General features: G+C 32.6%; 1 protein-coding gene across 1 annotated transcript; it reads left to right on the forward strand.

The window, feature by feature from the left end:
• The first annotated feature begins 1785 nt into the window (after window positions 1-1785).
• Window positions 1786-15157, forward strand: LOC145632731 (uncharacterized). The gene is made up of 4 exons (XM_081685073.1): window positions 1786-2506; window positions 11592-12182; window positions 13089-13679; window positions 14595-15157. Exons 1-4 carry the CDS (start codon window positions 1852-1854, stop codon window positions 15155-15157), a joined length of 2400 nt encoding a protein of 799 aa, XP_081541199.1. The 5' UTR covers window positions 1786-1851.
• The last annotated feature ends 2481 nt before the right edge of the window (window positions 15158-17638 follow it).

A 17638-nucleotide genomic window follows, 5' to 3' on the forward strand; every position in this document is an offset into this window, starting at 1 on the left:
ACAATCATATGACAATTTTGTATTTTTACCTTTTTCTCCTCCTTTTTCCACTACCAACAACTTGCACCCAAAATCTATGGTGCAATAATAAAATAATGGATCGGAAGAAGTATATTGACGTAGGGAGAATAGCTGCTCAGTTCGGCGAAGAGGTTCACTGCCAGAAAGCTTGATTTCAATGTTTAAGGGTAATAATTTCTACTAATCAGGCTCCCAGAGTTAGATTGCTTAACAAAATGTATTTTCGAAAATGGAAACGGGCCAATAAGTCCAAATCACACTTGATGTGAGCGACATGCTTTTTAAGCGATCCGAGTTCGTTTAAGGCCCGAAAACAGTGTTTAAACATTTTTCAGGTTTTAATTTTGCTTTATTTTCATACTAGGTTAGAACCTGTGCGATGCACATTTTATATAAAACCTATTTTTAATTTGTGCATTTTAAAAATAAATCACTATTGTACATGAATATAAATAAGAATTACGTACATTTTGTAATTAAAAAAAAAAAACAAAATCATCAAAATTATGATATAGTGATCAACGTTGTCTAATTCATAGTTCAATGTAAGATGACATCATATATTGTTTTGGCGGGAAAATTTTTAGTTATAGTTTGACATGTGTCAAAAATGATGTGAGCATGTTCTGTTTATTTTAATATTAGTTAATAGATTATATGATTAGAACAGTACTTTTAGCGAATGATCATGTATAATCCTTCTTTTTTCTTTTTATCTAACTTTATTAATTTTGGCAATAAAGTATATTCCAATTAGGATGAAAAATATTAATAACATATATAAATGCATATTCTTTAGTTATTTACTTTTCATATTAAAAATATGGCATGTCAAAATTTGTGCAAACATTTTCAACTAAGAAAATTATAATAATATAATATGTAGAAACTTAACTAATCAATTTAAAAATATATAATTTGTTGGGAATACAATTTTTCCTTCCTGCTTCAACAAAATCAATAATATTTGCAATAATCTATAAAAAAAAAATTAATTAAATAAATCTTATTTTATTAATAAAAACTTTTATATATATATATATATATATATACTCACATGTTATGCAAAAAGCCTTGAAAACTCTATAACTCTTAATTAAAAAAAATGGTTGTTAATTATCACAAAGTAAAATTAAAAACAAAATGCTTAAAGCATTGTGTGGAACAAAGTATGTTAACAAATTAGGGACGAAAGGTATATCTATATATGTGTATATCGCATGGGTATTAATCTAAAACATTCATTTTTTATACGGGGTAGTCTCATAGTCCATAAATTTCTTTCATTTTTATATTATTTAACTTGATAAGTCTTTTGACGTCTTAACCCTGGCCACACAGTGTGGCTACACAAAAAAATTTCCTTACCATTTTTGCTTTAAATATAAAAAGTTAATGTTACTCTAAAGAAAATTTGTCAAATAAAATAAACTCATTTGCGTAAAGAGTGTTTAATGTCTGTACAAAATAGTTCAATTAACTTTCTTCTAGCGAAAGCAGTTAAATATTCCTAAAAGAAAAGTGGTAACAGATGATGTCCTTTAATAAATTAAGGCTTGTGGATCTTACAAATATGGAATCTCTCTAGCTTAGATTACACTAAATTACTTTAAACATAATTCACCGAAGTAGTTGCTTATTTATTCTTTACCTTTTTTTTTTTTTTTTTTTTTTTTTTGCTTTTACTCTGTAGGATATATAACTAAATAAGTATATATCTTAACCAACTTGTTTTTTAATATGACATAATACTACACACAATTCCTTGTCTCTAGAGAGCAATCTAAAACTAAAACATTCCATAAAACTCAAATTTCCATATTTCTAATTATGACATGTGAGAAAATGGATGAAGATCTAAGAAATGCAACATTGAGAGGAGATGTAGATTTCCTCATAAAATGCGAGGTATTCGAAAAACCCATCGAATACTACTTGGCTTTCTTCCCTTTAGAGGACGATCAGTCTGAAAAACAACATCACGGTAATATCTTCCACTTGGCGGCGATGGAAAATAGAGAAGAGTTTATTAGAGAAGCAATGAGAATATTAACTCCTGAAGCAAAGCAGCAGCTCCTCCTTCAACCAGGGAACGAAGTAACCAAATGGAACCCTCTTCACAAGGCAGCCAAGGTTGGCAATATAGAGATAGTAAAGCTATTCCTCGATGTGTATCGATGTTTACCAACATTACCATCTGATCTTTCTAAACGACCCTGGTTACAAGAGACTTATGATGGCTATACCCCTTGTCACGTAGCTCTCTCTAATAATCACGAACAATGTGCGCTGGAAATTCTAAAAATGGATGTGGAGTGGATTTGCAATGTCATTACCATTGCTAGCAAGTCCTTGGTTTGCGAAGCCGTTTATAGAAAAATGAGCAAATTAGCTTTGGAGGTCTTGAATTCTTCTCATTTTATTAATTGCAGAGAGTACGATGGCTCCACTCCATTTCACTTGATGCATCTAATAGAAGGCTTAGGTAAGGTTCTTGTCTGGTCCCTTAGTATTTATGTTCTTTTTGTATGTATGTGTCTTATATTCTGTTATTATATCTCTTATTCTCTTTTTGTTTATCTTATATCATTTTGTGTTTATTACTTGTTCCACTTTTCTTTTGTAGTCGTGTTTTACTACTTGCTCCATTAGTTTAGAATCTTTTGACAATGTTTTATTATTTATCTTCTCACTAATGGTCCGCTCACATCATATTTTATAATTTGTCATATTCTCACTCTTCTCAATTTACCCACTTTTGATTTTTTCACATTTTTTAATTCTATAACCAACCTCACTTTCATTATAAAACAATATTTGCTATAATTCCTCTTAAATAGCTCCGTGTTTGGAGTAATAGCTCAAGTAATACAATATAGAGGAAATATGTTCTTTCCCATGATCTACTTATATACTTTTCGTTTCGTCATAATTGCAATAATAGCATATTGTTTTAGGAAAATCATATGATAGGCTGGTAGAATCTAAAAAGTAAATTTTATAATGAGGAAATTCCCTGTTTCTCATATTGAGAAACAAAATTTGTTTCTAATGGAGGCATTTTCGTGTATAAATCAACAACTTTTTTATTACTGTGGGCTAGAGCATCATTTTTAATTATATTAAATATACCGTTTGGGGATATATTTAATTATAAATAGGAGACAGAGAATTATTTTTTTTAAAAAAAGTATTACGACGTGAGGAGCTTGGCTAAGTTAATTAGGAAAAAGAGAGGTAAGAAGAGACTAAAAAAAAAAACAAAAAAAAAAAAAAAAAATTAACGAATTCAATAGGTTACCAGTCACTAGTGTTATTTTGGGAAGATATTTCCAATATTTTAAATTATACTATAACAAGAATAATAACTCATATTTTGAAAATATAGGATGAATGCTTAAAATTCTGATTATTATTGTGATTTTTTTTCCTAAACAATAGACATTATGGATAGTAAAAGTACATTAGAATTACAATCAAAGGACATATAATTAAACATTCAAAACAGTTGGAAGTGAGAACTTGGGGATGAAATTTCCTTACCTTTCCCAACTCTCTCAAAATTTCTAGCCCGGTAACTCGGGCCGAGTTAACCCATGAGGGGTTCTTCCCCGCTAGGGTCCTTCATATATCTTCCTACCAAAAAAAAATAGCTTCATCAAACAATCTATCAAAAATAATTATCTAATATAATTAACGGGCATATGGAAATAAGATAATGCTAATAGAGAATATCCATAGAATATTCTCATCCTAGGTTTAGGATATATTTTGTATAAGATTATCTTTGATATTTGTACATATCTTATAGTTACCTAGTATGATTAGGTTTCTCATTGTAACCCTATAAATATTGATCAATGGAAATCACTCTAACGAATGAGTTTTATATTATCTGACATGGTATCAGAGCTTAGATTAGATCTTGGGATTGTTTAGATCCAAAATATATCCTAAACCTAAGATGAGAATATTCTATGGATATTTTCTATCAAATGCTAATAAATTCCTCATTACGAAATAAGTACCTCATGTTTTCTGATAAATAACTTTAATAATATGCTCCTTTCACTCAAGATGTATGTATATTATATTTAAACAATATGTTCTTTCCACTCTAGCTATATGTTCATTATATTTCTGTAATATATCCAATCTGTTTTTAAATGTATTATTTGCATAGTATATCTGTACGAATCAGAGATTATAATTATTCTTGTATATAAATAAAATCATGTTCATGTATAATCTCCATGCATAAAATTTCACTTAATAATATAAAAAAAAATAGTTGTCGCTAATAACGAAAACATATTAGTTGATGTATATCACCTTAAGAGAAATCTCATTAATCATCAACCTTATTTAGAAAAAAAAAGTTTTATATTATCAACAATTAAAAATTATAAGTTGGATTAACTTTTTAGCAAACAGAGTCAGTCTGAGCATTTTATAGACGCTAGGAGAAAATTTAAAATAGAATCCTAGTTATAATTGTTAGTTTCATGATATCCAACACCACGCGGAAACAAACCCGACTCCAAGACCCGCACATAAATAAATGCAACTAGGCATAAGCATATTAATTAACATAATTAACAAGAGAAAAGGAAAGACGATTTTACCCTTGTAGCGTGTTTCTCTCCTTAAAGAGCTCGTACTTGAAAAGCTAGTTTCGCAAGTGCAAGAACCTCCTACGAAGTCCATTCTCAAGCACTACCCGTACGGCCCCTACCCCGTAGCTTAGCCGGGGCTAGACCATAAAAAACTTACAGTATTACGAGCAAAAGTGTTCACGCTTTTGGTGATCCTTTCAAGCTCTCAACTCAAATAGTGGGTTTTCTCAAATCCTAAAGCTTGGTATTTATAGAAATCTCTAAAGTCTAGGTCCAGGGTTCAAGCATTGGTACCACCTCTCTTTCTCACTTCTCTCTAAAGCTTGGTATTTATAGAGAAATCCCATGAATATTCCTCTCTCCCATAAATGTGGGAGAGTTGGTAAAAACCCCTTTTCTATTTTAATTTAAATAAAAAAATCAAAAGAAAAAGGCAATGCAATCAAGAATCAACAAGTGGCATAGCAAGAGAGAAGGAGAAGGTAAAGACCACAAAGGGAGGGGATCATATCCATTGCTCCCCAAGATTCCCTCACAAACCTCCACATGCTCAGCCCCCCTATCCCTACGTGCCAACTAGCCGTAGTCAGCCTTGGACGCCAAGGCTGCCACGCTGGCGCCTGACTCCCTTGGTGGGCCTGCTGGCCTTGTCTCTATTGCCGACCGGAAGTTCAACCTTTTCCCTTCTCTAGCCTTCTAATTCTCCTTAGTCCTTGAGAATTGGAACAAAGGTGTGAGCCACATCTGGTATCTAATACCCATGATGTTGTGCTAGCGAACTTTAAGTCTATAACCAAAATACCTGATCCAGAAGCAACGGTTTCGTTCTTCTTATCTTCCTTGAATTTGATGCAATCTCTCTTTCAATGTTCTTTCTTCTTGGAGTAGAAACATTTGAAATCAAATTTAGAAGAGGCTACCTTCTTTTCCTTGTGGTTCTCGGAAGCTTTTGACATAGGCGTAAAGGTCTTCTTACCCTTCCCCTTAAATCCTTTCTTCTTTTAGCTCAAGCGCTTAAACGGCTTGCCCTTCTTGACCATAAGCATGTCATACTTTCCCTTATCCTTGAGCGTTTGCTCGGCTTGCTTTAACATACCATGAAGCTCGGTGAGGGTTTTCTCCATGTTGTGCATGTTATAGTTCATCTTGAACTAATCATAGCCTTTGTGCTGCGAATGGAGAATGATGTCTATTGCCATCTCGGTCAAATACCCCGCATCAAACCTTTCCATGTTATCAAATAAACCAATCATTTTGAGTACATGTGGGCTTACCGGCTCTCCTTTCTTAAGCTTGCTCTCAAGGATCTGCTTGTGGGTTTTGAACCTTTCAGTTCGGTCTTGCTCTTGGAACATATTTTGAAGCTTAGAAATGATCTTTGTATCCTTCTCAAAGAAAGTCTTTTGAAGGTCGGGAGACATTGTGGCCAACATGATGCATTTGACATCCCGATTGGCAGTTTGCCATCGGTTTAGGGTAGCCTGAGTGACTTCCTCATTGGGAGTCTCGGGCATTTCCTCATTAAGGACATATTCCTTTTGCTCATGCATGAGAACTATATGAAAGTTCTTATTCCAATCAAGAAAATTTTGCCCGCTTAGTTTCTCCTTGTCGAGAATTGAGTGTAAAGAAAATTGGTTGTTTGAGTTATTCACATATATGTTTCTACAATTGAAAGAAATTGAAATGAAAAACCATTCATGAAACAAGAAGTTTGAATTTTAAAGCATTCGTGCATAATTTCAAGCTTATTAAGTGGTTTATCCACACATTAAATTTGTCCCCATTTGGCGAGAATAAAACGATTCCAAGATCCAAAGAATCAATGAGTGATTAAGCATGCTTTGGCTTATCTTAATAATTATTATTCTTAGGTAAGCAACTCCTTGCTATTATCTCTAAGCTATTCTCGGTTCGATAATACGTCGCATCCAATGCTTTATGACATTTATCTCCATTGCCACGACATCTAAGGACTCCTTACTGATATCGTTGAGTTTAACCAAAAATCATGTATACTCGGTATACCTTACGTTCCTAGGAAAGTAGTGATGTCTCGTTTTGGCGTAGCCAATCACTATTCTCATTAGTTCGGTAAGTGTCATTTTTGGAATGACAAGTTTGACTCAATATTTTAGGGACCTAGGGTTTCTATGTTGGTTGATTTAAGTGAACTTAATTAATCATCGCAACATTCAAATTCCTAAACATGCATCTAACATATCATTCGTTTATAATTTAAACATAAATATATATTGAAAATATAAGTAAAAGATGCATTATATTTGGCAACTAGCATGACCTCTTGAATCTTTGAGTCTTCAAGGGTCTTCATTGCAACTTTAAGGCTTCGTCTTCAAAAGATTGTTGTCTTCAATACATCACAATCTTTTATGCAACTACTAGTTTAACTACGACTAGGATTAATCTAAATATTAAGGTAAAAAAATACGCAACGGTTCGCAGACCGTATTTAGATTTACAAAAATACATAACGGATTGCAGTCCGTATGTATTTTATATCCTAATCGGGCCCCACTAGTTGCCATTTTAATAAAACCTGTGAGAGAATATACATTTCATTCATCCATTCATTATACTCCGTATGTGAATGGCCCATGCATTTTACAACGAATAACAAGTAACAATGCAACATTCACGTAAACTAGTATCTAATTAAGGTGGTTAATCCGATTAACGCGCCTAACTAAAACTAGTCAAATTTGTTAATCAATTATGTGATTAAACGCAATAGTTACAAAAATTAAACGAGCGAGGCTCCAATACCGCTGTTGGGTTTTGTGATGTCCAACACCAAGCGAAAACAAAACCCGACCCCAATACCCGCACATAAATAAATGCAACTAAGTATAAGCATATTAATTAACATAATTAATAAGAGAAAAGGAAAGACGATTTTACCCTTATAGCGTGCTTCACTCCTTAAAGAGCTCGTACTTGAAAAGCTAGTTTCCCAAGCTTGAGAACCTCCTAAGGAGTCCACCCTCAAGCACGACCCTTACGTTTCCTACCCCGGAGCTAGCGGGGCTAGACCAAAAAGAACTTATAGTATTACGAGAGAAAGTGTTCATGCTTTTGGTGATCCTATCAAGATCACAACTCAAAAAGTGAGTTTTCTCAAATCCCAAAGCTTGTTATTTATAGAGAAATCCCATGAACATTCCTTTCTCCCACTAACGTGGGAGAGTTGGTAAAACCCCCTTTTTATTTTAATTTAAATAAAAATCAAAAGAAAAAGGCAATGCAATCAAGAATCAACAAGGGGTATAGAAAGAGAGAAGGAGTAGGTGAGGACCACAGGGGGGGACGAAATCCCTTTCTCCCCAAGATTCCTTCACAAACCGCCACATGCTCGGCCCCCCTATCCCTGTGTGCTAGCTGGCCGTAGCTAGCCTTTGGCGCCATGGCTGCCACGCTTGCGCCTGGATCTCTTGGCTTAGCCTACCGGCCTTGGCGCGGGGCTACTGCCTCGGCCCACCAAGCCTTGCGCGCTTGCGGGTTATTGGGCTTAAGGTGGTGCGCATCTCCCTAGCAGCAGGTATCAAGGCCTAGCATGTTGCTGGCCTACTAGCGCTGCTGGCTTGCTAGCGTGTTAGCGCTGCTGGCATGCTAGCTTGCTAGCAATGCTGGCGCACTAGATTGCTATCGATGCTGGCGGGTTAGCATGCGATGCTCCATACCAACCAGCACTGCTAGCAGCCTCGACTTTGTGCAGTGCCCATGCTAGCAGTCATGCCCCTATCACTCGGTTTGCTCGGGGCATTCCGATGCTAAGGGCATTTAGTACTTGTTGATTGCTTGATTTTTACTTTCTCGTCTTCTTATTAATCCGACTCGACTCGTGATGCTCGGTCTCGACGCTCTTAGCTCGATATCCGGCGTCTATGCTCATAATACTCTAATGACTAAATAATTCCTTTCAGATTAACTTTTTGTCACAGATTGTTCACTTGATTGGGTGTGACCGATAGGGCTAGTCAAGATTAAGCTGTAATATTACTTACATATTAATATTACTGATCGGAAGCAGCCTCTAGCTAGGCATTCTGAACACTTGACCCTGATAAATAATTAGTTTTCTAATAATTTCGAACCCTTTATCGGCATAATACACTTGTTCGAAGGAACCATTCCTATCAATAATATATGATGTTTTATTTAAGTAAGTTATACCTAGTTCACCGAAGCTTAGCCTGGACTATACTATATCCAGATCCGACCCGGATTGTTGATAAAGGAACATATAGGTTGTCACTATTCACTCTAAATATATTTTGTAAACCAAAACTAAACAATCAGTAAACGAGTCTAGTAATAAGATAGGGTCGAACCACAAGAGTGACCTAAGAACCATAAATCACTATCAACAATTATCTAGCTCGAGAAATCTAGTGGGAAAACAGAACACTAGGACATACTATGAATAAAGAAGAGGGAATCAAGTCAAACAAGCACTAAGGAAATGTATCAATTAAAGCTATTCACTCAAGCAATGTCAAGGGTTTAGGAACGGGAAAGAAATGTGAACTAAACAATTCATGATCAATGATTACAAGCACAATCAAACAACCTACTAGGGCTAATTTCATTCTCATACACAAAAGATTACACTACCGTCATAAAATTAACCATGAAACAAGACAAATGAAAAAGAATAAATCATCCAATGAGTCTCTCACTCTTACTAAATCACACCATTGCCATGATTAAGCTCAACTCACCTAATTACAACAACTGATTGGCTACTCAAAAGAAAAAAAAATTGAAAAAAAACCCTAATCTCAACCCCATACATGCTCAAGATCCAATCTAAACCATCACCATCCCCTTAGTCAAGGATGGATCTACTCATTAAATATGGTAAACACTAGGCTAACGAAATAGGTTATAAAAGCCAAACATGATTAACATTCAAAACAAAGAGATTAACAAGTAATTAGAAAGACCAAGCAAATTAAAATTTCATAAAGGCATTAAAGAAAAAGATCAATGTAAGAACTTTTGAATGTACTAACCATTACAAATACTAGGGGTTGTGGGGGATTTCAGAGGTGGGGCCTTTTAAGGGAGGGAAGGGTATAGGGAAGGGTGTGGGAGTTCGGGGGAAGGGGGAGGGGGGACGGGGCAGGGGGTCGTCAAGGGGGAAGGGGGACCAAGCTATGGTGGTCCGGTGGGGGAGCGGAAGGGTTTTATGTTTATTTTTATATATATTTTTTGGACCTATCACGGCTTGACACATGTTAGCTAGAAAACTAGGTACAACATTATTGACTTTTGTTAATTGTTTTAAGCTGGTTAGAAGAAAACACACCAGAAGTTTGGATTGTTTTAGAATAATAATAATTGAAAGTTAGGATTATTAAAAAAAAGTCTTCCAAAGTTGAGAATATTAAAACTAAGTTTTGCAAAATAATATGACCTTTTAACCCTTCTTTCAATACTAAAATGACATTTGGATTATCTTAGAATAATACAATTTTTTGAAGCATCTCCACAAAATAGAACGTGGTCAGTTGGAACCTATAAATTTATTTTAAAATTTTTAATTAAGGCAATATTGATTGGCTAAAACACTCCAAGTTATAGCTTTGGTACCCCAAACATCCTATACTTTGCGTAATAGCAACAACACCGCATACTAATGACTTGGCTGCAAAGCGTGCCTTTAGTGAGCATTGCAACCACTATTCCTGCCAGTGCCAGTGAACCTTCAATTTTTTAGTATAATTAAATATTTATTTCTCGATTTGCATGCCTAAAAATGTCTCGTTAAAAGGTTTAGGGGTCAATATGACCCTTAAGAGTAGTGGTTAATTTTTAAGCCACGAGTAAGGTTTTCCCTTACATGTAATGCAAAAAAAAAAAATTAATAAAATAAAATAAAAAAGATCAAAAGAGGAGTGGTGAGTATTATAAAAGTTATAATGGTCATTTAAAAGAACAGAGAAAGTAATATTTTCAATATTATTTTCAATCCAAATATTTATAGCAACTGAATCTAGTAGAGAAATGAAAATAGTATCAAAAACATTCACCAACACCTTCTTTGTTAAATCATCATGAATAATCTAAACATAAACAACATAACAAGTTTAGTTAAAATTTCTTCGACCTCTTTAGCTTTCAAATGTTTATTTTCACTTTTGGTGATTTTGATTAAAGCTTAGGACTAGACACTTGAGAATAACTTGTTGTAGATGAACCCTTGCTTGTATATTAATTACTTTTCACATTTTCTAATCATCTTTCTAATGATTCTCAACTTTCAATGATATTTTGCACACGTCATCGTAGGAATTATATGTACTTAATTCGAATTTTTTGGAAATAGGTTGATTGAGCCTTTTATAAACCAAGTAATCCGCATATCTTATTTTTGTTCAACTAACAAATCAAAGAAAAAAAAAGGAAAAATTGAAATTAATAATCACACCTTTGCCAATCTGCTCAAAATAACCTCACCTTCTAAAAACAATTCCACCTTTACCCCTCATCTACTTATATAATATTATGTGCTAATAACAATTCAGCATTTTTATAAGGAGTACAATTAAGCGGAAGATTGGTTTGTAAATTACTGTGTTAAAATTGAGTATACGAACAAGGTCATAACAATGGTCCTAAATGATCTTCGTGCTATTTTATTGTAGGATTTTTGGGGAGGGAGGGGGATGTTGCTTTTCCTAGAATGATCTCAATCATGGATCATGTGTAGGAGTATGTTAGCATGAAGTTGAGTTCATAGCTGCTTTGCTATTTTCATTTTTTTTTTCTTCTTCTTCTTCTATTTATGTGTTATTGTTATGTTTTCTTTATAGTCGTTTTGTGTGCGTTTTTATTTATCTTTAGGATTTGCCACTCTCTTTCACAAAAAATAATAACATGTGCACATACTACATAAGGATAATATTTGAATACCTTTTGTGATTATAGAGGGATCAGAAGAAATCTTTCGACATTTACTTCAGAGAGAGCCAAAGTTAATAAAATGTAAAACTATATCCGGAAATTCCGCATTCCATTCGTGGTCGTATAGTGGTAAAATGTGGCCATTTAAAATTCTTCTGGAAAGTAAGGATATCATCCCAGATGTTAATGTTATTTTCAGAGACTTGGTTTGTTCTACAAATATATATGGTGATAGTCCATTACACACTTTGGCTGAATATACCCGTTGTGAACAAGATGCAAAGAAAATAGTTGAGTTACTCGTAGATGTTTACACAAACAATTCATTGATCCTTTCAAACAATTTACATCCCTTGTTAGTGCAAAACTGCCATCAAGATACGCCTTTTTCGTTGGCTATAATCCATAAAAATGAAGCAATGGCAAATTATATCTTATCAGTGGATGAAAATATAGTTATTAAATGTGAGAAAAATGTTTTGTTCTTGGCTATCGAGAATGAATGCCATGAAGTTGCCAAAGAGATATTGAAGATAGTGGATAAAAAAGGTTGGACTCAACTTCTTAGTAATGACCAGAAGATGAATGTTTTGCATCTTGCGCCATTATGCACAGGTGACTCTACTTATCTTTGTCATTTTTCTTTGTTATACTTTACTATAGCGTATGTGTATGATCACCAGTATTAATTTGTATATTAAGCAAGTGGCGTAGATTGACTAGTAGTAATATCCAATTGGCTTTTAATTTACCCACCCATTACAAGTCTATTTTCTTTAAACCAATCATAGTTAATTATATATAAGTCTATTCATGATGCATTAATTTATTTTTATATCTAATGATTTTTTTTTAACTTAATACATCAATGTTATAAGGAAATTGTATTCCCTCCATTTTTAAATGCATCACTTTATTGGAACACTTGTCAACGCACAATTTTGACAATCAATATCTTATATAGTTCATTTGAAAAAAAATACTAAAGTTGATATTGTGAAAATATATATGCATATTTGTAACCAAGTCAACAATGTTTTACATAATTAAATTCACATGCATGTATATATTATTAAAAATATTTGGTCAAAAGTTGTACTCAGTGTATTGAAGGTGTAAAAATAAAAATTGTACACTATGAAAATAGAGAGAGGGTAATCTCACACGGGCTATGTTTTAATTATTTACTTAAAAGCACAACCTTTATTAAACACTGTTTTTTTGACAAATTTGTATGACTCATCTTTTTATTTTCTTTTGTTTATTGAATTGGGAATTTTGATGTGACAAATTCTAATACAAATGAAATATTATACTTTAATGACTTTTCTATTCATTGACACATAGTCATTTATGTGAGAACGTACAGTATTTATTGATTAATATTGCTTAAAGGTAATATGTGTAACTATAATGTAACGGACGGAATAGTTTTTATATGCTTTCCTATTGGCTTCTTTTACGTAAATTGTTTAATTATAAACGATCGTTTTTGTAATTACAACATTTTCTTTTACACAGAAAGCTTTTGCGCACAATTAATTGATGGACATCCCGAGTTAATCAAAGGAGTTAATAGAGAAGGATCCACCGTAATTCACAGTTGGATAAAAAGTGACCAAGAGTGGTTATTTAAATTCATACTAGAGACTAAGTGGAAAGTTTCGTTCATCAAACTTATTGATGCTAAGGATTATAATGAGCTAAATAATCCTTTTCATGTTGCTACAACTCATAAAGCAACAGAGTACATTGTACGACTACTTGTTGAAGCTTACAAAGAAAATTTTTTTAATTGGGAATTGTTTGAGATTCAACAATTTCCATGGTTTGAGAAAAATAAAAAAAATGAAGGACCTCTACACTTGTCGTTACGCAACAATCGTGAAGATCTTGCATTGTACATATTGTCACTGCTTAGAGATGATAATATTGATACATTACTAGATTATTACAAGCCAGAGCACTCTACTTTGTTTCTTGCTATACAAAACAATTGCTCTGAAGTAGCCAAAACCATATTGAAAAAATTGGACAATGCACCACGAACCAAGTACGTTACAGATTCTTTAACTGGCCAGAATATATTACATCTTGCTACAAGTTTAACAGGTAAATTTTGTTCCTCTCTTATGCACTCACTTAAATGATTATAGGTCCACATTTGTGTACTCACTTAAAATTATAGGTCCACATTATTTTTTCCTTTCTCCATAAAGTAATCTTTAGCCACTAATAATGTAACATATTATTTTAGTATTTTACCAAATAAATGCATATGATATTGCGTTGTTTAACTAACTTTTTTTTATTTTTTATTTATTTTGCAACAAATTTGAGATGTTATAGACTTATATTTTTATTTTGTCTTTATATTATACTATTTCCATTACGTATTTATTAATTGTTGAATAACAAATATGTATATTAGAAGTAAATAACAAAACAATCTTATGTAGTTAGTTTCATATTGTAGGCATGATTTAGCAAAAAAAAAAAAAAAAAAAAGATTGCAGGCATAAAAATTTTAATTAAGTGCCATGTTTGACATTATGTGAGCCAAAGGTCAAATTATTGACTCATTGATTATTTGACATTAAACTGAAGTGAATTAGTTTTGGTGAATATATTAATCAACCCATTTTAATTTGGTTTTATTGTCAATCCCAACATCCAATACACATCAAATCCTAATCCTAGGGGTATAAATAGAGATTCTCTATTTCATTTAAATTGAAGGGAGGAGAGGAGAAAGCCTATCAAAAACCTAAACAAATTACAGATTGTACCCAAAATATCAAATTAATAAAACTAACATTTTGTTTTATTTATTTTGAGTCTATATTTTGCATATTTAAAATTTGTGTTTACACATATGTTTCACAATATTTATATTTTGTACATCTAATTTAAAGGTATAATTAATAGCTTTAATTTATCAAAAGAATTCAAAGAAAATGATAATTTATTATGTATAGATACTCCATACAATTCTTATTATTTCTATTAAAATATATATGATTGTAGATGAGGAGTTCGGTGCATGGCTAGTTGATGAAGCATCGGAACTCATCACCAAACAGGATCACAATGAAAAATCACCTTGGGATACAGCATATGAAGTTGGTTCTTCATGGTTTATAAATGTTGTGCTAAAAAAAGATCCTTCTGTGTTTAATAGAGCACCCATGTCTTGGATCAAAGCTTGTGAGAAAGGTGATGTTGCAACTCTTTGTGCTTTCATCAACCATAACCCAGGAGCATTTCGAGATCTTTGTATTGAATATAAGGATTCTCCTTTGCATCATATACAACTCAAAAGTTTAACAGAGTACGAAGAATTTCTCAAGATACCATACATGAAAGATCTAATCAATCTTCAAGATTCAAAAGGGGCAACTCCCTTACACAAAGCACTACAAAATCACAAAAAACTTTTAGCGGAAACATTACTCAATATAGAGAAGATAGATTGTAACATCAAAGACAAAGACCAAAAAAGTGTGACGGATTTGCTGGCAAAAGTATGCAACGGTGACAACACATGGGTATGCTTTCTTTCCAAAAAAAATTCAAGGTTTATAATATAATTGTTTTTATACCATAAATATATTTCCATAAGTGATAACTAGGTGACTAAACTGTTTGTCATCTTAAGATGGAGTTTAGTAATTGTTTTCTATAAAAGCAGTTTCTCTTTGCTAAAATCATTTAGAGATACATTTTTTACTAGATGTAGTGACCAAATATATTCACGTTCTTGGACATCCATTTCCTAAAGAAAAGTTTATAAATGATTTTTTGACAATTACCACCTATAATTGATGGTGTTTTGGTAATTACCACCTACAATTTTTTTATAAAGAAAATTCCCCACCCGATTGCCTACATGACGTCATTGTGGGATCCATCGACGGATTTTTTCAATCCCATTCCTTTTTCTAACCTTTATCTTTTATTTTTATGCAAACAAACCACTAAATTACATACCTAATTTATAGAATTGGGGCTAACTATAAGATGGTGTTCATCATTAAGGGTTTTGAAATGAAATTAATAGTTTGTTATTTAGTGATTACTTTATGAAATTGGGACTAGTATGCATCGATATAATGTATCATGTCTTCAATTAGTACCGAAATTGATATTATTGTTAAGAAATTATTACTGATTATTGATATGGAAAATTAGGGTTCATATATATTTTAGAGATATTTTAAAATCTAATGTTGTTTTTTCTAAATTATGGTTTATGCAAACAAACCACTAAATCACGTACCTAAATTGAGCATATATATTAGTTTTATATAGATTTAATCAATGTATATAATCTTTGATTTGAAAAATTATCTCATTTTAAAAATTTCCCCAAATTTAGGATAAACTCTAAATGAAGAACAACAGAATAAAATTGACAAATATTAGTGACTTAATTATGTTCGTTTGAGCTTGGATTATGTTAAATAGACCACTAAATGCTTTTCCCTTAATCTAATTTTTACTTATATTGAACAAAAAATCATTGAACATGAGAATCAAGGAAGAAGAAGGCATGATGACGTCATGTATGAGGGCTTGGGAAATCTGGTGGGAAATTTCATGTATTTAAATATAGTAGGTTGTAAAATAGCAAAAAATAAAAAAATAAAAAAAAAATAAAAATTAAAACTATAGGTGGTAATTGCTAAAATAACAACAATATTAGGTGGTTATTTTCAAAAAATCTGTTTATAAATTAAGCTTAGTCAAGATATAAACATACAGATACAAGTAACATTGTTGTAAACTTAGGAGATGTGTCGTAATTACCTTTCAACATGTGTTAACAGCATGAATATTCTTGTCACAAAAATTAAATCACGTACAATTTATGTAGTAGTCACTTATTTTATTACAAACTATTGTTGCAGGAAAAAATGTGCCAAAGAATCGATTTTGATCCTTGGATAAAAACATCGTACTTCCAACGTAAGACCAATTTGTTAGAAGTACGAAATTCATTGTTTGTGGTTGCGGCCCTATTAGCCACCATTACATTCACTGCAGGTTTTACTCTTCCGGGCGGATTAAAACAAGAAACTGGGGAAGCACTTCTAGCCAAGAAGGTTGTTTTTTTGGTGTTTTTGATATCGAATACATTGGCCATGTGTACTTCCATGCTGGTGTTGATTTGCCTTGTTTGGTCCATGGTTCATCAAGATTCGAATAAATCTTTGATATTGATTGATCGAAGCATGGTGTTACTCATGGTAGCATTTTATTCCACTATATTGGCATTTATGACTGGGGTCTATACTGTTATATCCCCAAAAGTTCTTTGGGCAGCCATACTCATCATCATTATGTGCTCTCTCATTGGAATTTCGGCAAACAAAACTCTCTTGTACAAGGTCCTATTGATCTCTCCAGCAAAGAAGAAGCAAAATCAAAGAGACCCAATGTCTCTTCTTGAATCTGTAAGCTCTTTGTCAAAACTAATATTTCTTTTGTTTATGCTTATAACTAATTGTCGAACTTTATGAGTTTGTACGAACAAACTACATGATTTTGATATACTTTAATAATTTTCGAGGATTTCTTTTTGCTAGTAATAAATTATACATATCTTATATATTGACTTTCATGACTTTCAGGGACTTTCTATCTCATGTTACGAAAGTTGTGGTAGCAGACAGAAACTGGAGTGAAGCAACTAACTAATACAATGAACTTCTTTAATTGTTAGCTTATTAATTAACGAATTCATATGCTTGAGTACTTGTATGACACAAATATATTGGTTTTTTTTTTAATTTTTTTTATCATGCATTATGTGAACATTGACGATATAATTTCTTATTATTTGATTTTTTGTTTCACATTTCCCCACATACAACGCCAATATGCTTGGTGTCACGGGATGTTTTGTGGACAATTTTTTTTTACCTAAGATAGGAACTTAGGAGGTTCCCGTGATGGCGCCTAGACCAAGTCTATACCATCCTAATAACACTCAAGCACTAAGAACATATACACACAAGTAAGAGACAAAGCATCAACAACATAACCACTTTATTATTTTCATGACTTAC

Source organism: Chenopodium album, chromosome 5 (assembly GCF_948465745.1).
Source record: "Chenopodium album chromosome 5, dcCheAlbu1.1, whole genome shotgun sequence".
Classification (NCBI taxonomy): Eukaryota; Viridiplantae; Streptophyta; class Magnoliopsida; order Caryophyllales; family Amaranthaceae; genus Chenopodium; species Chenopodium album.

Coding starts and splice junctions, on each gene's coding strand:
- LOC145632731 (XM_081685073.1), top strand. CDS start 1,852: ATGACATGTGAGAAAATGGATGAAGATCTAAGAAATGCAACATTGAGA. Junction 12,183..13,088: donor TCTTGCGCCATTATGCACAG/GTGACTCTACTT, acceptor TCTTTTACACAG/AAAGCTTTTGCGCACAATTA. Junction 13,680..14,594: donor TCTTGCTACAAGTTTAACAG/GTAAATTTTGTT, acceptor ATATGATTGTAG/ATGAGGAGTTCGGTGCATGG.